Below are 23,525 nucleotides of genomic sequence, written 5' to 3'. Positions count from 1 at the left end.
CTAAACCTGCCCTCTTTTAGTTTAAAGCCATTACCCCTTGCCCCATCACTAAAGTCCCTGATAAAGAGTCTCTCCCCGTCTTTCTTGTAGGCCCCATTTAAGTACTGGAAAGCTACTATAAGGTCTCCCCGGAGTTTTTCTTCTCCAGGCTGAACAATCCCAGCTCCCTCAGCCTCCATACCCTACAAGAGGTATTCCAGCCCTCTGATCATTTTCATGGTCTCTGGACCCCCTCCAAAAGGCTCATGTATCTCTTGTGCTAGGGGCCTCACAGCTGAATGCAGTACTCCAGGTAGGGCCTCATTAGAGCAGAGCAGAGGCAGGGAATCACCTCCCTTGACATGCCGGCCACACTTCTTTTGATGCAGCCTAGGGTATGGTTGGCTTTATGTGCTTCAAGCACACATTGCCAGCTCATGATGAGTTTTTCATCCAGCACTGCTCCTAAGTTCTTCTCCATAGGGCTGCTCTCCCTTCATTCATCCCTCAGTCTTTATTGATGTTTGGGTTGCCTTGACAGCACCTTCTGCCTGGTCTTGTTGAACCTCATGTCTATTTTACAGTTCCATCTTAAATATTGTAAACGCTGTTTCTCGTGTACATAAACTGTGGATATGCCATTTGAGGACTGAGGTTAAAAAGAAGCAAAGAAAAGGTCTTATGTCTTTGTCATGTTGGTATGATGATTTCTGAAAATAAAGGACACACATCTCCCTAGTACTAGAACTAGAACCCATCCCAGCACCTGAGATCATACATTCAAGCCCACTCCCATTTTACTTTAGTGTTACAAGAATACCAGGCATGTTGTCTGATCCATGAGTTATTTTACATTGATGCTCAAAGGCCTAAAGAAGCTTACAGCTATACTCCTAGATTCATATTTATGTACAAAGAGCATCTTAAAAAACTCTCAACGTTATGTGAGAGCATGCAGAGAAGGACCTGGGGATCCTGGTGGACAACAAGTTGCCCATAAGCCAGCAATGTGCCCTTGTGGCCATGAAGGCCGATGCTATTCTGGGGTGCTTTAGGAAAAGCATTGCCAGCAGGTAATCCTCCCTCTGTACTCAGCCCTGATGTGTTGTGTCCTGTTCTGGGCTCCCCAGTATACAAAAATCCAGCAAAAGGCTACTAAAATGATAAAGGGCCTGGGACATATCCCATATGAGCAAAAGCTGAGGGAGTTGAAACTGTTCAGCCTGGAAAAGAGAAGGCTCGGGGAATCTTATCAATGAGTATAAGTATCTGAACGCAGGGTGTCAGGAGGATGGGGCCAGACTCTTCTCTGTTGTGCCCAGCAATAAGATGACAGGCACAAAATGAGACACAGGAAGATCTGCTTGAACATGAGGAAGAAAGTCTTTACTGTGAAGTTGACTGAGTACTGGAACAGTTTGCCCAGAGAGGCTGTGGAGTCTCCTTCCCTGGAGATGTTCAAAAGTCACCTGGACACAATCTTGGGTAGTGTGCTCTAGGTGTCCCGGCTTGAATAGGGATGTTGGACTAGATGATCTCCAGAGTTCCCTTCCAACCTCAACTTCTGTGTGATTCTGTGATTCCCTGATTCTGTGATTGTTGTTATTTCAGTATGGCTTTGCTGTTTGAAGGTACAGTTATGTCCGTGACTTCCACTGACTATAGCATTGCTTAAGGCTTCAATTATTTAAAATAATAATAGTCGCATTTTCTGATAACAGATACATTCTACTCCTGCAAATAACATACTTCCCAGAACCATTGGGAATGTGTATAGGTTACATTATGATGATGCACAAAGAAATTTGCGTTTTACATCTTGAAATAAAAACCTTCATTTACTTAGAAGAAAGTATAGTTTCTTCTGCTGGAAGTGTAAAAATATTTATCATGACTTCTCAACTATGCTATAAAGTGTTTTTTTTTTTTGTTGTTTGTTTTTTTGTTTTGTTCTTTTTTCGTTTTGTTTTCTGCTCTTGTGCATGGTAATGATTACTGTTACTTAATAATATTAATAGTATTTTGCTACTTTGGTATTTTTGCTTCATGTAAGGAGTTTTATTACTATTCGCTTATTTCCTATAATAATTTGACAGGTGCAGAATAATTCTTTGACAGAATAATGTCCATCTTCTGGGGTTAACTTCCCTCAGACCTAATTCCTTTTATCTCTGTATTCCACAGCATTATTTCCTAGTAGTCAACATAAAACTTCCTCTTCCATATAGCTTGTAAATATATGTAGTCTATGAAGGCACTTGATTATAATGTACCTAATATTAACCTGTACATTAAATTTAAATTATTCTTATTATTTTTAATTAGGTCCACTTTTATATAGGGTTCATTATTCACTGGCAAAGTGTATTGGAGAAAACAGCACTTGAGTGAAAGAATCAAGTTTAAGTCTCTGGTTTTGTTTTACTCTCTCTTAAATTTTTATATCTGTTTCAGTTTTACTCTCTTTTTATTAGCTTTTTTTTTGTTGTTTCAAAAATACATTAAGGCCACATGTTTTGCCTCGATTAACTGCCTTTACCACAAAGACAGTCCAAAACATAGGCTTTTACACATATAGTTCAGCTGGTGGCGAGTCGGGGTGAGGTGAGAGAAAGCTACCTTCCATATCACACTTTGAAAATAAGGATTTTCAAGTGGAGAAAGAAGCAGCTGCAGAACCAACATTAGAACAGCAAACTCTATTTCAGTTTTTATATCCAATTCTCTTTAGTTAAAAAAGTACCTTAGCCTGGTATGTTTAATTATTTTTTTTCCTATTAATAAAAGGTTTCTGTTTTTATGTGAAAAATAATTTAACACAGATAATAAAATTATATATTTCCTGAATAAAAATTATTTTTTGGTACTAAAGCTAGGGACATAGTTAAGGTAGATTTGAAGAGAACTAGTGGAGACACTTCAGCATGGGGTGTTGATCTGAGTGTCTGTAGATCTTGAGAATGTATGCTACTTTTAGAAGGATTTTTTTGTGAGCTGTAACAGTGTTTCTTTGTCTTGTCTTTTTTTACCAAATGTAAACTTGATTTTTAATGTATTTTTTGAACTGTGAGGTAACAGGCAAATATGTTGACAAAAATATGTTATTTCCACTGCTAGCTAAACCTTTCAGAATATATGCAGAAAGTAGTATAAATCCTGTATTGCTTGGACACTGATAGAATTCAGATTTGGGAAAATATTTTGATTCTAGTGTGCCTTCAATAAGATGTTGTGGATGACACTGTTTCCTCTTAAATAGTCAGTCACTGGAAAAAAAAGAAAGAAAGAAAAAAAACTACAAAACCTACAGAAAAACAAATTCAGCTATTTCAAAAATTTCAGTTTCTTTATTTTTAAAGGTTGCTGACTTCTTTTGGCAGATATGATAGTATTCTTTATTTTATTTGTTTATTTTATTTTATTTTTGATGTCAAGGAGATAAGTACTAGTGTTTCTTTATACAGCAGAAACACCAGATAAGAGTCGAGTTTTCAAGCAAAATATCTACCATTTTTTTATTTCCCAGGTTCCATAAATGTGTGACAATGTTTTACACTGATTATGGTGCATGGAAGTAAATACTTTTGGCCATCATTTTATTCTCAGTTATGCAGAAGAAATAATTAGTTACAAATTTTACTTATGTCCTTTGTCAGGCACACAAATTGGTCTCCAACTTGTTTTAGTAAATTGTTTTCCACAACAGGTACAAAATATGAGCTTGCTAGGTAGCTGGTACTCTAATTTGTATATAGTTTCATGATTAAATTTGTCAAATGAAATGAAATATTTTAGACTGTATTGCCTGATACGTGTTTTTGTTTGTTTGTTTGTTTGTTTGTTTTTAACTAGTGAAAAAGGCCATAGATTTTAAATCTAGAGGATTTAAATTGTTTCCAGGGAAAGACAACAGCAACAAGTTTTCTATCTGTGAGTGTACTCCTTTTTTGTTACTTTTTTCTAGTGCAAGAGTGAACTTTGTGCTGTGTTTGTGTGTTTTTGAAATTGTTTATGTATTTCTAAAAGTATAACTAACTTAAATCTGTTCCTCCAGTCTGCATGGTGAAGTTTTAAATATGGTTCTACTCTAAAGGCAGACTTTCTATAAATCTGGCGTTGTGGAATGATGTTATTTTCTCAGTAATTTCACATTAAAATTAAAGTTTTTATAAAGAAATAAATAGTCAGCCTCCCAGGTGTCAGCTGAAATATTAGCTGGGAACAGGAGATATGTTATTTTAATTGAAAACTTGTACTAGTAGGAAAAGGCTATGCAAGCCCATCCTCATTTACAAACACAACCAAATATTTTTTTCAAGCAATACCCATGAGTTCACTTCCTGAAATCTCTTTTTCTTCATTAACTTTGACATTTTGAACTGATTAACTACCTGTAAGTTTAAAAATTCTGGAGATGCTTAGTGCCTTCAATTGTAATTAAAGAAAGTAGAAACTGAAAGTGCTCAGCATCTTATAGGACTGAGTCCTGATTAACTCATAAGGAGTAGGAAAACATTTCTGACATAAATTAAACAGCTAAGATTTTACATACAATTACTTGAAAGTGGATACATTTTTTTTTTCAAAAGAAGGTGCCATTTTTATAGAACTCCTTTTTGGACTAGAACCATGTTTTAAATTAAGTAATCGGTTAAAGTAAGGATGGACTAAATGCTTTAGCATATATCTGCTTATACTATATGTCATTATTCTTCACAGGAGAGGAAGGACTTACTTTTGAGGCTCCTTACGTTGGGCACATTTTTCCAAGGTGTTCGTGATTGATTCAGAGTCCAAGATTTAGTAGGGGCACATTGGCATATTTTTAAAGCATTTTTCAGTTTTGGATTTTAAACTGTCAATATGTTAGACTTTTTTATATATATAAAGGTGTCTTCAAGCACCAAGAGCTTTTCTTAAGTTAGAAAAATAAAAATAAAACAAAATATACTTCTGTTCAGTTTTATAATGTAGCTTATTGCCACATTCAGCTTTTCTGTAAACTGCATCATCTAAATAGTTCTGAAAGACATTTCTGTTTTATTTAAAACTAATGTATCGAGATATTTAAAAATGTGTTCTTTTTACATATATCGTGTGACTGCAAAGTAGTGTGATTACACAACAAGAAATAACAGCAAAATAAATAGTGTTTATATCATTAAGGTCTCTTCCTGACAGAGTCCATTTGTGCTTTCATAGTTACAAATTAGAAAAGTAGTAAAATGGCTGATAAAACAGATTGTTTCTCTATATATTTGTTTTATACAAATCATTAACTATTCCATTATATAAGAATTAATAAGGATTGCATATTTATAGTAAAGTACCAGACACTTGTGATATTTAAGTCATCGTTATGAAATTAATTATTAAAGTTATCTATAAATATTTTAAATAACCTTTATATCATTTAATATGTTATGATAGTCTATGTAAAACTGAAAACTTCTGTATCTTGGTTTATTTGTTACAGAGTAGATTACCTACATGAATCAATAATAAGCAAAGGTGAAAACCTTGTTGATTTGTACTGGTCATAATCTGGTCATAAAAAGATAACTTAGATTTTATATTGTAATCTATCATTTGGTTAGCTAGTCACTGTAGTTGGTGAAACTGAAGAGAAAGCACTTCATGAAAAGCCTATGTATTTAGCTGTTGATTTAAACAAAATTCCCAGTGTGACCTCAGCTGGATCTCTATTTGCATTACAGTGAAAGGTAGGGTCTTTAAAAAAAAAAAGATGATGGTCATTCAGCTGTTAGTGGAAATAAGATACATATAATTGAATACCTATTTTACAATAGGCCTTGTATTATAAAAGTCTTTAGAAATCATCTAACATTTCGCATGTGTATGTCTTTTCCTATTTTTTTAATGTACCAGTTATCTAACATACAATGTAATTCTCTTCATTTAGAAATTATTTTTAAAAGATAGTCCCTAATCCTGCAAACATTTATGCACATGCTTAGTTGAAATGCTTATTGTTTTCAGGTTTACTCTGTGAGAACAAAAGCATGACATCAACATAGTTGATTTGCACATATTAAAGCCAGAATGGTAATTTCTGATATAATGATATATTTTGAAACAAGTATGCATCAATTTCATTTTGCAAGCGTTGATATATATATATGTTAAAAACATAGAAAAGTTCCATCTAATTCAATCTACATTAGAACTCTGAGATTTCTTGCTCTCAGTTTCATGATCAGACCACGAATGAATGCTTTTCTGCCTTTAACTTACGAAAGGAAACCCTATCACTGCTAACTCTCACATGAATATCTGGAGTGTAAATACATAGATAGGTAGGTAGATATATAGACAGATAGATAGAGATGTAGAGAGATGGGGAACTATATGAGAAGTGGATTCCAGTAGACTGAAAAATCAAGCATTATGTCTGGAAACATTAACTTGAATACAAACTTTCAAAATTTAAGTTGTACATATTTTTGGTAAAGTACTGAACAGAAATCAGAATGGATTTGCATTTGGGCTTAAATGCATTACTGATTTGGGACCAAATGTGGTGGATAAATCATTTTTATAACTTCTACATAGAAATCTCTTCTGGATTACTACTGTCATAAATGTTGTTTTATTTTTTTTACCTTAAGTATTTTATTGATTTTCTTTAAATAACCCTTCAGGTTTTTAAGAATATTAATAAATAGATAAGTTATATTTTTAAAATCAATTTCATAGAGTATTTTAAAGAATAGACCTTTATATTAAAGATGTCAGAAAACAGTATGATTTCTCAAGTTGCCATTTTTGGTAGAAATTGTAGAATATAATAATTCTTGTGCTGTAAAATCCAATAGATTTTTTTTTTTTTAACATTTATATTCACTGTGTTACCTGAGAAAGGGAAATGCAGTGTATAAAAATAAAACTACTTTAAATATTAGAACCTGAATAATGATAAACATAAATAGTTGTTTAATATGGTAGTTTTATTTTGTTAATAGTAAAAAAAATATTCTGTGTGCTATGATATAGTCCCAAAACAGCAATTAAAAAAATAATAAAATCTTTATTATTATTATCCAGCATCATGAGTAAGTTTCTGGCTATATATTTAACATATGTTTAATGTTAGAATAGTTAACTGACAGTCACAAAACCAAGAATGTATCTTTTTCCCTATTTATTGTCAGGCATAATTCCTCTACCTTGCTGCATTGTGGAAAATTGCTCAGTGAATTCTGTCTACCTCAAGTTTTAAGGTTCTGTCTATATTTACTGGCTAATTGTGATGTTTCTGAATTTCTCAGGCTTTGAAACTGTTTAAATGAATGCAGATATTTCAAAGATAATTCATTTGAAATATTTGTCCAGCAAGTTCCTCCTAGATGAATTTGTGGAATGCAGTTTATGGAATCATTAGATTACATACAATTTTTATATATACAATATACAATTGCTAGAAATATATGCATTCCAACAGTAGCGAGGACTTGTTTTTATGTACATGCTTTTATTTACAATACTGGGGGAGGGAAACGATGGAAAGCAATATGGCTCTGAGGAAGAGCCCTCCTAGTCCAAAGTTCCCTGAGCGTAGTGATGCAGATGAACAGGGGTTGCATTTGTTTGCTATTAGAACCAATTTGGTAGAGCTCTGCTGGGGCAGAGGTCTGTGATCCCAGCTGACAAGGACTGAGCTTGATAGTTTTTATGACTAGAGAAGTGTGCTAACTTGACACATTTTCCTTTCAATCCTCTACAACATTTTTATTTGGCCTTTGCCTTCCTCTGAGGTGTTGAGCCAATTCTTCCATTTGTGTATATGTAAGACAACAAATTTCAGGGAAGGGAAGGCCCCCAGATATTTCTGAACGTTACTGGCCATCATGAAAAGCTGTGGTTTAATGCACAGCCTTTAGAAGTATAGTTAGAAACTACATTTTTTACAATATAAAATGTGATAAGCCTAGTTATGCAAACCTTTTCTTATAAGGAAAGTTATGATACCTACAAACTAATATTGCAAATCCATTGGAGTAATTCCCCAGAAACAGAGATAAAAGCAACAGGCAATCTCTTAGTATAAATCCCTTGGTTTCTTGTCAACTTGAATTTTTGAAAAGAATACTCTTCTATTGGGTCATGATTTTACCAAATAACAACAGACTAATCTATGCTACTTTTTGAAGAATAGAATTATTTTGGCCTGAAAATTATTTTTGCAATATATACTTTACAAATCTATAGAAATTATGGGATAGTGCATGATGTGTTAAACCAAAACCAAAACAAAAAAAGCAAAAAGCAAAACACAAAACAAAAACAAATGAAGAGGGAGTTGAGTGAAGAGGGGGTAAATTGCTACATACAAATTTCTGGAAAAACATACCGAAAGATTCACAGGAAATTTCTCACTGAAGATCAGTTTTAGTTTATTGTAAGATAAATGTATGCAAATCAAACTGGCATTCTGGGGGTATCTGCATTTTTAATACTGATTAAGGATGATTCTGTCAGCATGAGCCTACCCATTCAAGTTCAAGGAGAAAAGGTCAGCTCTCAGTGGAGATGACATTTATTAGACTATGTTCAGAGTAAAATCTTACAGCCTTGATTCACTCTTTTAAATGTGAATGTTTATAAAGGAATAGCAGTAATATTTACATATGGGTTCAGTAATATTACAAGCAAACAAAATAGCTGATTAGTACAACTTATAGAAAACCCATGTTATTATTATTTTTAAACATACAGAAATACGTGCGTTGCTTAATATAGAGAGGAATGTTATGTACGGAAACTAGATATTATGTAGATGTTCGTATTCTGTAGAAAATCTGTTTTAAATGATAAAAGGTATAGATATACTTTTTCATGTTTGTTAATTGCTTAAATATGCATTTCCTAAAACCAGTATTATTTTGTTTGTTTGTTTTTTTGTTTTGTTTTGTTTTGCAGTAAATGAGGGAGGTATTAAACAGGCATCCAATTTGTGTCCAGATCCCGGAGAACCTGAGAATGGAAAACGGATAGGCTCAGACTTTAGGTAAAATATAAACCCCACCATTGTATCATTTTTCTAATACTTAACTTCCTGAAAATCACTTGGAAAATTCATTTTTGTTGTTGAGCTGTTCTTTCAAAACTAAACTTTTCAGTAAAAACTGAAATGGAATTCTACATGAAATTACGTGGTGCAATATAAACTTTGTATGCAAAGAACATAAAATACATAATGTACTTGTACATATGTGTACAAGTGATACTGCATATCATCTCATGATCTGGGAAAAAAACTATTGAAGGTAATTTAAAATAATTTTCTCATGTAAATACTGTGTTCTACAAATACTGACCATACACATGTAACTGGAGGTCTTTGTGAAGGACATGAGGGGATGTTGAAAAAAAAAAAAAAGAATGCAACACACACACACACATAACCACAATAAAGACTTGCAGAAGATGTTTCAGATATTATTATACAAATATTTCTAAGAATCTAATGGACAATATTGTATTTTCTGCAGTATATTTTTCATGAACCCAAAAGTTTGATACATGCAGGTGTATTAAATTCCATAGTAGTCCTCAGAATGGTGTAGCATTTCTAATACAGACTAGGTCTTTTAATAATTTTGTTGCATGCCAAATCAATAGTGAATAATAGTACTATAAAAATAAAAGTCAGAACTGTGTCATAGAACTGTATTTTGTTTCTAGCAAATGCTTTACATTTCATTCCTCACTGGCTTTATAGAACATTTCTAAAAAGGCTCCAAAGAATCAAAGAATCATACACGGCCAGTGATCTATTTTATGTTTTGAATTAATTTTAATCTCTTAGCTATCTAAGTTTCCAAATAATTTTCTTTTATATTTGGCTTTGTTTCAATTTGATTGTTGAACATTGTGGTGGGTTTATGTGGCAAGGTTTTGGTCTCATCATACACTAAAAAGGATTAAACATACATATTCTATACTTAATAATAAACAAATTTTGTACTGTATTACGAGAATGAATTTTGGCCTATGTTCTTGCTTTATGTTATGTATTAATTTGACATTTCTCTCATTTTTATAAATCCCAAACAGCTAAGTGGGGAAAGAGAAAAGAAATAAATAACGAGGAAGGAGATTTATCATTTTAAAATTAATTGGTTTTATTACATTCAGTTTTGTTCTAAAGATGTATTTTCCATGTAATACAGGACAGTTCCTAACGCTTGAAGTGTTAGAGGAATCTGGTAGATGACCAAAAATTTTAAAAAATTTGTGTTACTTCATTCTTTTACGTAACTTGTACTTTTTTTTTTTTTTTTAATCTGTTTTGTTTTTACTTTTCTCCCTGCAATCAAGCTGAATATAGAGTTGACAATGACATCCCAAGTGAATGTGCTAGCTGGCAGTCAGTTATTATGGTCCCTCTTGTTCTCTAGTTTTGAGAACAGAAAAAGCTCAGCATGCATCAGAGAAAGCTTTATAAGTAATTTTACATGAAATGTCATTTCTGGCATTACCTGACAAAAAATGATTTCTCAATATTTTCAAAGAAATAAAAATAAATGAACTGTATTTCTTAACTGCCATGCTTTCTAGAATCATTACTTTGGTCAGTATTTCTTATTTTAACATCAGAGATATGGCTTGGGAGAGAAAGTCTTTGACAAAGAATCTGGAAGTCTTTTCCTATTTTGTTTCTACAATTGACCACTTAAAGGCCTACCTGCATGAAATTCTATTTTATTTTTTTTTTTTGTGAAGTACTTTTTGTGTACCTCAAAGGAGAGATGGTGATCATCTTGCCCTCATTTTTCTCTTTAGGCCAAACTGTTAGGAGATAATTTAACTTTTTTTTTTTCTTTTTTTTTTTTTTCCCCCCACTACACACTGTGTTGATGTGACTGTCAAATTTTCCTGTTTCAAACGAATTTATAAGAAAAGTGAAAGGAGAAGGTGTTCAAACTATCTAACAACAGAATACAAGGTATATAACATAAAAAATAAAAACATCATTTTTTTTCTAATTTCTCACTATGTTTGTTTGTTTGTTTTTTTGTTTGTTTTTCATTTTGAGAAAAAGTTCCCAAGTTATCTGTGAGGAATCAGCTTTACTATCAACTCCAATGGATGTGCTACTTAATGTTTATATGCATAACAGAAGGATAAATCCAATGCCATCATAATAGAAAAAATTAATAACCAGGACATTTCAAATGTATGTAACTGAAAGAAATTGGCTTACACATACAATGTCCACTGGAAGTGAAAAAAAAAAAAAAGTGAAAAGAATGTGTTCAATTTAATTACATTTTGGGGGAACAGAAAAGGTAAATAAGTTTATTTATTTATTTATTTTTTAATGAAAGAAACAGAAGGTGTAATGGATGCATTATTATACTCTTGGTCTTATGATACTGGTGAGCAGGGATATTCACTTTACTGAAGGTATTTCCCAACTTCAACCAAATAATATGTTTTCATCATATTTCAGACCAAACTTTTTTATTTTTTGTAAGAAAAAAAAAAAAAAAAAGTAAATGATTATCTTCTGTTTAGGGAAGATTATAGGAACAGTCTAAAATGCTGTTGATTTTAAAGGTAGACTCGATGCTTCCTGATTTCTCTAACTTGCTAAATCTAAAAGAGCAGTGATAGTTTCTGAAAGTACAATCTCCCAGTGGCTTCACTGACACACCAAACTAATGCTCTAAAGTTGTCCTGGAATTGATTCTTTTCACCCAGAAATTTGAATTTCCTTAGTTCAGTCTGGTCTGGATAGTCCTCTCAAAACAAATTCAATCTAGTGAAGCATCTTCTTAATAAACAGGTCTATTCTGAGTGTAGCTCTTAGAAACAACCCAGAAAGGACTAGTTTTCTTTCAAAATTTTATTTCAAAAGAAAAGTAGTTGACAAGCCCTGAAAAAGCGAACAATTAACTCCCTTAGTTGTATTCATATTAGTTAGGCATTGGAATGGGTTCCCAGGGAGGAGGTGGAGTCACAGTCCCTGGGGATGTTTAAAGAAAGGTTGGATGTGGTGCTTAGGGACATGGTTTAGTGGGTGATATTGGTGGTAGGGGGTTGATCAGACCAGATAATCTTGGAGGTCTTTTCCAACCTTAATGATTCCATGATTCTATGATCTTACATGTATTAGAGATAAATATAGTTATTTCTTATCTAAGGCTTGTTAAACGTCTTATGAATGTGAATGGTGAAATTTGTACTTGTAAAGAACAGGACTAGTGAATGTTAGAAATATGTCACTTATCTCACTTCTCTTTAGCTTTCTTCAAATGTGAAGGTATAGATTTGGAAGGATTTTAGTGCAATTTCACACTTATTCTGATTAAAAACACTGTTTGCCTTCTCAGCACATTCACATGTTCTTACAGACTTGGAAATGTAATGCAAGCTCGAAGACAAAGCTGCAGCATTTCATGACGTCCTTTGGGACCTAACATTCCATGTTCACCCTTTTGATTTTTTTTTTCTTCTAACGTGAAAATCCCCATGGCTATATTTTAGTAAAGTTTTAAATTTAAAAAGTTCGTTTCTGATACTAGATGGCTCTTTGAGCATCTACAGGACTTCTAAAATAAAATAAAATAAAATAAAATAAAAAAAGAAGACAATGAGACTTGCTAATAGCTACCAGCATTTTCTGTACTGAAAAAAAATATATTTTGCCTCAAAAAGAAAATTTAATTTTTTTCCCTCTCTTCCTTGTCCTAGACATTGCTTAGAAATATAGTTGTAGAAGTGTTCATTCTGCTGGAATTTCCAGTCACTGCTTTTATGTTACCTGTCATTCAGTAAAATAAACATTTTTCCCATGAGTAACAAATTTTAGAATCAATGCCACTATTGGAAAATCTAAGAAAGATATAATAGATTAAGATGTAATACATTTCACTTGGTCTTATTTTTGTTTGTTTTTAATTTGTTTGGATGTTTTTTTGTTTTCTTCTCTATAGTGGAATAAACATAGCCAAAGTGAATTGTAGTTGGGCAGGTATTTTATTATAGAGCAAACATGTACCTCTATAACATCCCAAAGTTCTGGCTTCATGAAATGAATCAATGAACCTACCTACTACCTCTGTAGTATAGTCCAGTTAGGTATTTAAAGATGAGATTCAAATCAAACGTGGATCACAACAGCCCAGTGAATGCTGTTAGCCACTAAGATGCTAGTGTGGTCTTAAAAATACAGATTCTGTTGATAGAAGGAAGTAAATGAAGTTTATATTCAAGACAGTTCTTGTCTGTGCCAATTAGTTTCTTCTTATTGCATTTGGTAAGTCAAAAGATTATTACAAACAGGCTGCTCTTACCAGGTAGAGCACCTTGGAGGTCTGTAAGCAGCCACACACTCAGGATTGTAGGGTTTCTGCCACGATACAGCCTACAACTTCTGCTGAATAAGATCTGACTTTGCAAGATATTTGGTCTTCATTACACCTTGCTCAACACCATGTTCTACAATGTCTGTTATAAATCACCCAGATAATAAAACCAAACAAAATTTACATGAAAAATCTAAATTCAAAACCCAGAATATATATCATTTCTTGCTACAGCTGAGCTTGAGGTTTTGAATCCTCGCATAATTGTTTTTTGTTCAATAATAAAGAATATACCAAATAATGGAAAAATAATCTAAAATTAGTAGTTTTTCTACACAAATGCCAGCTTTGCCAATAATAACATTCAATGGGAACTTCATATGCAGTTCAAAATTTTAAAGATTCTCTTTCACATGCTTCCTTTACAGCTTCTATACCTTCAATTTAGGCTTTTCCTTACTGCATTTAGTTTGTCTTCTCTAAAGAGTCTTCAAAAAATAGATATGAAATGGGAGTGTTTTTTTCAAATTCATATAGCTTTCTATTTTTTTAATTTTTTTTTTGCTATGTGCAAAACTTTTTTTGCTATACTATTTTGCTATACTTTTATAGTATGCTATAGTATTTTACTATACCTTTTCCTCATGAAAATTATTATTTTTTTAATATCAATCTTCTTTTGTTCTGTTATAAATATAAATTTTCAGATAAGGTTGCTGAGAGACACGGGTCAAGTATGCATTTTTTAAGTAGGAACAATATCTCATAGATGCCAAAGGTTTATGAGGGTTCAAACTAAATTGAACAGCTTGAATGAAATATTGATTGTATGTGTCCTCGAGAGGGCATCTACTCCAACCTCCTGCCTAAAGCAGGACTGATGCCAACACTAAATCAGATCATCTGTGGCTTTGTTTAACCAGTCCTGAAAACTCCCAAGAATGGAGATTTCACAACAGTCTGGGTAAACTGTTCCAGTTCTGACCTGCTTTCCTGGTTTCCTGTAATGTAGCACCTGAATCTCCCAAACTGACTATTCTCTGCCACATTAAAATAAGTTTGGCTTCATCATCTTTGTAAATGTTCTTGAAGTAATTATGGTCTGCTGTTAGCAGACAGCTTAGCTTCCTCTTTTTCAGACTAATTAAGCCAAGTTGCCTAAACTTTTCACTGTAGGTGCTCTAGACCTACAGTTAACTCCTCTGACACCTTTGGAGTTTTTATCAATAACCCTTCTGAAATGGAAGGCCAGATACCTGGCTTAATATTGCAGAGGCAGTCTCACCACCTAAGTAATAATTTCACTTGATCTGCTGCCACCACTTTGTCTAATGTAGTTGAGTATGTAGTTTGTTTTATTCAGGATGAAAACACATTACTGATAAACGGCGCAGACATTTTTACCGCTCCTTGTTCATTTCATGAGTTTTCTGCTGGTCCAATGCTCACATTTGTCAAAGTGTCTCTTGTTTGAATCTCTGCATCTCTATCATTCAGTGTCAGCTTCTTTTCCTAGTTTAGTACCATCCATAAATTTGCTGTGGGTTAATTCTGACTCACCATCAAGGTTGAAGATGAAAATAGTGAACAGTGTAAGACCCCATATTGAATTCCCACTAAGCTTATGCTTACTGTAATCACCAGTAATAAGCTGGTGGTGGCCCGTAATGGTGGCCAACTGAATGTGAAGCCATTTATTCCCATCCTTGGAGCACAGTTGCCAGCCCAATTTTCAGTCTATCTATTCAGTGCAGACTTCCTCAGCTTCCAAAAGATAATGCTGTGAGAGATAGTGTTAAAAGCCTTGCTGTGGCTGAGCACTATTACATCTATCACTTTTCTCCAGTCTACGTAGCCAGTCATTTTGCCATAGAAGACAGTCAAGTTGATCAAGTATGATTAACCTCTGGTAATTCTGTGTAACTGCTCCTGATTGCCTGCTTTCCTAGAAAATACACACTTTCCAGGGATTGAGATGAAGTTCCTAGCTTCTCCTTGCCTTTGTTAAAAATTCATGTGGTGTTAGCCTTTCTGCAGCCAACAACAACTTGTCTTCATCACCATGAGTTTTCATAGATGATACCAACCTTTCATAGCATCAACCAGCTTTTTTAGCATCCTGTGGTGAAAACTATCCGGCCCTATGTTTTTGAATATATCCATCTTCTTTTACCTGACATTCCCCATTATTGTATGTCTCTCCTCTTTCCAAATTGTGACAGTGCTTCAAAAAAGGCATTGAGTACTTCTGCCATTTCCACATTATATTCCAACATCACAGGGTTTCCTCACCAATTTGTTAAAGGATCCGCACGGTACATGAACTTCCTTTTGTGACTAATGTACCAACAGAAGCTCATATGGTAGTGATCAGAAGATGAACTATATATGTTTGTCTTTTTCTCTAAGCATGCACTTCACTTATCATCCCTGTCAGAGTCAGCAATACTGGACTAGATCAACAAAGTTTGGCCCAGTATCGTTGATTTGTGTTCATAATTTCTGAATATAATTTCTAATTACATGTAAACCTCTTAGTTCATTGGCTGCATCTTGAGGCAGGTCTTTTTTTTTTTTTTTTTGGACAGATAGATATAATCTACTTTTGAAACTTGTTGAAGATTTTTCTGCTATTTTTGATATTTTTTCTTATTTTAGCAGTGCATGTCTGTATTGTATAATGATGAACAACTCCACAGCTTTATCACACTTCAGTTCTCTTCAGATTTACAAGCTTTACACACACTTTAAAGAGGTTTGGTCTGGCAAGCAATTTGGATCAAATGTAAGCCAGGGCACGAAACTGCCCTTAATTGTGCCCACTATTTTTGGTTATTTGTTCTCTCTCTCTGTTTTAGACTACTAAGAAAGCTTCCTCTAAAACAATACCTGTATGCAGTTAAGGGGTAATACCTGTACCTGTAAAACAATACCTGCATGCAGCCAAGGGACAAGTCTCCAAAAAAGAGCTTGCACGATCTGTTTTTTTTTTCTCTCTCAGTAATTTGTAGTTCTCTAACATTCCAGCAGGCTCTCACATGTCTTCATGCAATACTTCCAGACATGCAATAGACACATCAGATAGATACATCAGTTTCATCCTGCCAGGAATCCCTTTTTGGTCTACAACAAATTCCTCAAATTATTTCAGGTTCCTTTTAAAAAACAAAACAATTCTGTGATTCTGTGAAAAAAAAAAAAAAAAAAAAAAAAAAAAAAAAAAACAACCAACCAACCCCCCACAAGTATACAAAAAAAACCTGAAATTACTGCTATGTCTTTAGAGTTTTAAGTCACCACACCAGACCCCAGATCAAACCAATGACTATCTGTTCTTGAGAGAGCTAAATCAAAGGAATGTAGATGTAAGCCTATCTACTTAATTTTGCCTTAGAACTAATAATTTCTTCATGGTAATCTGGATGTCCTTTTTTGAATCTGCATTGTATTTACCTCATCTACTGAACCCTGGGGCGTGACACTGTCCTCCTGTACTGTCAAACTCAATTATCAAACTTTTTTTTAGATAAAGATGGATTTTGAACTGAATTCTTGCATGCCAGGAATGAAAGCTGTTGGAGAAAAATACAATTTACAGAAACAACAAGAAGGATCTCTTCTACCAGACAACTTTTAAGGGATTAATGTTTTGTTGTTGTTGTTTGTTTTTTCTTTGTGTATAGGTAAATAAGGCCAGAAAAAATTCATAAATGTTAATCTTGTCTAGGCTTTTAATGCTTCCCTGGAGACCTATTTTCTTGGCATTTTCTTAACAAGCTCACAACAGTCCATGTGCTGGCCTTTATGGATGCCATCTTTAGACTCCTGCAAGTCCAGAAGAATTATACACTGAGCATAAATTTACTGCAGGATTTTTTTTCCTGTCCTTTTTTTTTTTTTTTTTGACTTTTCAGAAAGCAAGTGTTTATTTGATTATTAATATTCTCATCTTTTTAAGTTGATCTGCTATAGAAACCAGTCTCTGGCACTTCCATTTTCTTTCCTAGATCTGTGTTTTATCATATGCCCATCTATCTGCCATTATTAGTTCTCACTCACATAACACACACATTACTGGGTTTGTAAATTTTCTGTTTTAAATGGGTTTATGTGTCTAGCATGCTTACAGTCATATACTATCAAGTATCAGTTTAATATCAAAACTGATTTGGACAAGTGAAGGGAACTGTAATGTGTTGTTTATATTTGGGGAGGTGATAAAAATACCTTTTAGGTTTGTAAAATCTTCATAATCATTTCAACTTGCTGGAATTTTTAACCTGGCTTGCTAGTTACAGTTTTGGTATCTTCAGTTCAACTTGTTCTGGAAATGTAATACTTCCTGCTCAGTGTTTCTTCTTTAAATCAGTCCAAAGTTATTTAAAGTCAATATATATATATATATATATATATTTTTTTTTTTTTCCCCAGATGCTCCTTTTTGCATCATCAAAGGGGATCAGATTATGTCAACATGATTTTCCATAGCAGATACCTTCTTGTGAAAATCTGAACTTGAGAAACTCATTTATGTCTTCCCAATTTCTACTTTAAAAGACTTTCTAACTATATAGAACCTGGAGTAGCTGAGTACAATTCTTAACATTAGTAATAAGATCATCTTTCTATATCATAATTTTGAAATTTTCTCCAGCTCTTGATCTGATTTGTGGCTCTTTTTACTCATTAGTACCATATATTTTTTCAGCCTTATCTTGCAAGGGACTTTATATTGACTTATATCCTTCTCATTTTTCCACTTTTACATCTTTCTCCAGTTTTTACTTCAGCTCTTCTTTAACCTGTTCTTTCACAAACAGCTTCATGTATTTTATCCTGATTCTTATACAAAGAAGGTTGTTGTGTTTTTTTAATTTATAGAGCTGTTATCTGCTATCAAAACTTCCATTTACCCATCTATGTCTCTGTAAATCTCAAGTGCTCCCCAAACTTCATCAGCACAAGAGATTGTGCTAGTCACCATTCCTTTTCAAACAAAGTAAGAAAACTATTGTAATTCCCTTAAATTTAATTCTTATTCATTTTAGTATCAATCTTCTTTATTTTAATCAAAGATGTATTTGAGTTGGTTGTCTAAGAAAAGTTAATCTCTGGAATGTGTGCTCAGTCTTTTTCACTTTTTGTCTTTGTCCACTGAACTGAAACTGAAATTACTGTTGCAGCACTAAAATCCTCATGTACAAGGAAAGAAAAAACAAACAGCAACAACAGGGATCTTCCTTTGCAAGCCAGACCCTGCATAGACTAATACATTTTAGTATGTGTTTCAGCAAAAATGAACTCTGTACCTTATGGTATCAAGCTAGATTTGAGTGATATCTTCAGACCTCTTCCAACCTCAAAGGCACCTTTGCAAAGGTGCCAGTTTCAGAGTTATAAAACAACTTCAAACCATTTATTTAGGTAAATGAAGAACTATGCCACCACAGAATTAAGAGTTTTACAAAACAAGAATTTTCAAAATAGATAGCATGTCAAAGACTGGAAAATAGGATATTATCCATCAGAGGAGGGTAAGATGATTCCATGATTTATGATAGGAAAGCTGCTATAACATAGACTAGAACATGTAATACTTTGGGAAGCTACTCCATCTTGAAGCTTAAAGTATCTAGAAAGCTACATGTGTACTGTGGCAAGTCTTGTAAGCCATGTTTAGATAGGAAATCATTTATCTAGGCAAATGCAGTTAGGACTCTAAGATCCTTGGATGGGGTATGCATTAGGAAAGTTTAAAGAAAGACCTGATGCTCAGATCTGTTAGCTAACATTCTCTAAAATAATGTATTTTGAAGCAACAGTCATCCTGTAATTCAAGTAGAATAAACCACAATTGGAAAGCACATACTGTGAGCATTATCTCAGAAAACGTGTTACTTCATGTAACAAGTAATGTAAATGAAAATTTAGGCAAACCTCTTTGAAATCAATGATTCTGTCATCTGATATTTTGATATGTTTGAATTAGAATGAAATGCCCTGCTAGTATTTGGTATTTGTGTTACAATAATTTCCATATGAACAAATTTGGAGGAAAGATTTTTCAAGGTATAATATCAAAATAAAATAATTCATTTTCTGCAGAAGTTATTATATAAGTAATCTATCTTCTTCTGCTTGGTTATAGCAGAACTAATAGAGAAAATCAAAACTTGTGTAATTTTTAGGTATTCAGATTTCTAAATTAATGTTAAATCCTCCTATACATATAAATATATACACAAAATCATTGGGAAATGATAAAAAAGTGCAGTGAAAAATACCATTAAAAATAGTTTACTTCTCCCTGCTGTGTTCTTAATAAGGACTGTACTTTGTTAGTTTTCACAGAATATCAACACACCTATGTTTAGTTAGATTAAAAGTGTTTGTTCTGTATTACTACACACATGGAGTCAAAGAATCATAGAATATTCTGAGTTAGAAGGGACCCACAAGGATCATTGAGTCCATCTCCTGGCTCCACACAGGACCACCCAAAAATCAAACCACATGTCTGAAAGCATTACCCAAATGCTTCTTGAACTCTGGCAGGCTCGGTGCCGTGACCACTTCCCTGGGGAACCTGTTCCAGTGCCTGACCACCCTCTGGGTGAAGAACCTTTTGCTAACATCCAGCCTGGACCTCCCCTGTTGCAGCTTCATGCCATTCCCTCAGGTCCAATCTGAGGTCACCAGTGAGAAGAGATCAGCAACTGTTCCTCCCCGTCATGAGGAAGCTGTAGACTACAGTGAGGTCATCCCTCAGTCTCCTCCTCTCTAGGCTGGGCAAAACAAGTGACCTCAGCTTCTCCTCATATGTCTTTCCCTCTAGACCTTTCATCATCTTTGTAGCCCATCTCTGGACACTCTCCAATAATTTCACATCCCTTTTGTACTGTGGTGCCCAAAACTGCACACAGTACTTGAGGAAAGGCTGCATCACTGCAGAGCAGAGTGGAACAATCACTTCTCTCGACCAGCTATCAATGCTGTACTTGATGCACCCCATGATATGGTTGGCCCTTTTGGCTGCCAGGGCACATTGTTGACTTCAACTTGCCATTGACCAGAACTCCCAGATCCCTTTCTGCGAGGCTGTTCATTGACCTCTTGTCCCCCAGTAGCTGTGCATAGACTAGGGAATACCATTAGTTATGTAGTTTGTGATAGCTGTTACATAAAAAGTGTTAATATTAGGCCACCTAAAAATAAGGATAATTAAGAAAAATGAATTTGCTCATTTCCAGTTTTATGACATAGTCCTTTTGTAAGCCTTTTCTAAATAATTGTATTCTGTTATATTTCTTATTGTAAAATGTTAGTCTTGGTCATTTGCTTATGCAAGTGATTGTCTACACAGCTACTGTTTAATTAACTCTTTTCAGAATTTTTTCACTAATGTCTTTGGGTTTGTATTTTGGGTTTATCCCTTCTTATTGGAGAGCAAAAGAAGGGTATTTGACAAATGTCATTCATTTTTGGCACAAGCATGAGGTAACACATCTGCAGATCTATGTCTCTTCCTCATCAGGCTTACATAAGAAATAGGATAAATAATACCACCAACATTTAATTCAAATACATAATAATGATAATTTAGCAACTACTAAAATGGAATGTGCTTTGTGAAGACCTGTGTGATGATCTAAGTTATCCACAGTCATGGGTTTTAGACATAATTTACAACTGTCACAGACAAGCCTTTAAAAACAGCAAGCTGAATATAAGACACTGATGCCAGAGAGAGGTGTCATACATTTACTATTTTCAACTGTAATCAGGAATTGAAATGATGATATTTAAGGACAAGAATTATCTCAATAATACATGCTTACATATTGAGTTTTTTAACTATTCGGAAGTGAAAAACAAACAAACAAACAAACAAACAAACAAAAAACAACAACCCAGTCCTCCCCTCAGAAAATAGAAGCAAAAACAAACCAACCCACCAAACAAGCAAAACAAGCTTTTTGGGCTTATTTCCTGTTCTGTGAAAAGTTTGCAACACCAAATGTTAGCTCCATATGGAAACGTTCGAAATCTTTTGAACCCTGCATTATCACTTCATAAACAATCACTGCTCAATACCTAGAAAGATGTTTTTAGAATTCTTTTATTTTCTTCTATTACTTTGAGAAACATATGCCAGTTAAAGGAGCAAATGTACGTATTCACCTTGTAACTTCCATTTTCTAGTAATTGTTACATTCAGAATCTTGTTACTGGAAAGAGAAAACACACCACGTACATGAAACCAAGATTTTATTGTTAGCCTAACAAAAATATTAACCTACTAGTCAAAGAATAAAAACTGTGACTATTTACAGTCCATTTAAACTATTTATGGTAATAGTAAATAGTTTAAATACAGATGATTCTGTGATTCTGTGATTCTATTTACTACAGTAATAGTAAATAGTTTAAATGTAATTTGTTATTTACAGTAATGCATTCCTTGTTCAAATTAATACAGGAAAGCCTTATTAATGATATACCATTTTTTAATACAAGAAACTTTGTTAATATCTAATTATTTTCTCTGGTGTTATACATCTTCCAATGTCCCTCTGGGTTCTGAAGTCAAAAGCACCAGTCTTCATCAAAAAGAAGACAGGGTGAGAGACATTTACAACAGGTCACCTATATCCTGAGGCTTTCACCAGAAAGAGTATAATATATATAGTCCTGAGTCATGTGGTTAAAGTTGCAGCTCATCTTCTTGTTGATCAGTTTATCAATCTCTTTCTCCTGGGTTTCTAGATTTAATCAACATAAATTATTGCTGTTTCATAGAATCATTGTAACATAGAATAGCCCAAGTTGGAAGGAATCTTCATGAGGATCATCAAGTCCATCTCCTGACTCCAGTTTGTTGCACAGTGCTCAAATTTGTCAGATCTTTACTATATGGAAGTCAGAAGATAGGTCAGAGAATAGTCACTTGACCTCCAGACAAATGTTAAAACAAGGTGAAGCATCTCTGGCCAAGGCAACCCCAGAGAAGGCTTTTGCTACTAAGAACAAAAGTTGTATTTAATGGGTTACATGCCTTGTTTTTCAAATTTTTTATATGTAAAATGATGCAAAAATTGATAACTATTAAAAATGAATCTTCTTTTTATGCCATTCCTTGATTTCAGCTTGGGAGCAACAGTACAATTCTCTTGTGATGAAGATTATGTGTTACAAGGCTCAAAAAGCATCACGTGTCAGAGGATAGCTGAAGTTTTTGCTGCATGGAGTGATCATAGACCTGTGTGCAAAGGTAAAGAGGAATTCTTATCCTTTAGTGATTTTTTCATTCCAGGTCTGTCTACTGCTTGATAGCCAAACCTATTAATATTTTTTTAAATACCTGAAATTTTAATCTTAGTGTCCCCACTAATGAGAAAAATACCACCTATACCGTTTTGTATAATATGAACATTGTCTGTATTTCCATGCGTTTTAATTTACTTTGGAACTTACATAATGAAGTTCACTTCATAAAGAACTGGTAAGTATTAAGACTCCACACTTAGTTACAGTTTAATATGAGATGGATTTCAAAGTTGCAATGATTCAGTATACAATTAGTAGTTCATAAAGCATCTTCATTGCAGATTTACTAAGCAAATGAGAAAGATTTGAATCTAATATTGATACTGTAGAAGTAAGTCTACACCCGGTTTCAACCCTGACCAGTGGATAAAGGGTAAAAAATACTGAAAAATGTGAAAGAATAAAAAGACAAAGTCATTCTGGTGAATGTAATTGATGTCTGAACACTATGGCAAGAAGTATGATGAATACCTGAATCAAGGAATAAAAATATTAATATATATTTTTATAAATATATATTAGCATATGTTATGATAATGCTAGTGTGTACATATACATGTACATGTATTCATGGGTGTAAACACCTAGTATTGAAGAGTACAGTTTATTCAGAAAGAATTCTTGGGTATGGGAAGCAAAAGGGACACTTGTATTTCAGGGCTTTAAATACTTATTGTGAAGTCCTGAAAGTGAATTTGAGTAGAAGTTTTCAAGAACGTGAAATATAAATATGTCCAGGAGAGTTTAAGTACATTTAGTCTAATCTAGAGCTGGGGTAATGGACTAAGTAGCTTTTCAAAGTTTTTCCAATCCTTATTTTCTGTGTTTCATAAGTGAATGAACACATTCAAAACTAATTCCTGAAAAGAAAATCATCATTAAGCT

General features: G+C 33.6%; 1 protein-coding gene across 5 annotated transcripts in view; it reads left to right on the top strand.

Moving 5' to 3' along the window:
- CSMD3 (CUB and Sushi multiple domains 3) overlaps nucleotides 1-23,525 on the top strand; it is a 710,416-nt gene that overhangs the window by 276,984 nt on the left and 409,907 nt on the right. For 4 of the 5 annotated variants that reach the window (XM_040546910.1, XM_040546914.1, XM_040546913.1 and 1 more), the window contains 3 exons: nucleotides 3,832-3,909; nucleotides 8,920-9,007; nucleotides 22,460-22,584. In XM_040546910.1, coding sequence (XP_040402844.1) covers nucleotides 3,832-3,909; nucleotides 8,920-9,007; nucleotides 22,460-22,584 — 291 coding nt within the window. The remainder of the gene's footprint in view (nucleotides 1-3,831; nucleotides 3,910-8,919; nucleotides 9,008-22,459; nucleotides 22,585-23,525) is intronic. The other variant, XM_040546915.1, reaches the window with a different exon arrangement.

Source organism: Cygnus olor, chromosome 2 (genome assembly GCF_009769625.2).
Source record: "Cygnus olor isolate bCygOlo1 chromosome 2, bCygOlo1.pri.v2, whole genome shotgun sequence".
In the NCBI taxonomy this organism is placed as follows: Eukaryota; Metazoa; Chordata; class Aves; order Anseriformes; family Anatidae; genus Cygnus; species Cygnus olor.
Note: the sequence above shows the minus strand (reverse complement) of the source record. Positions and strands in the feature narration are given on the sequence as shown.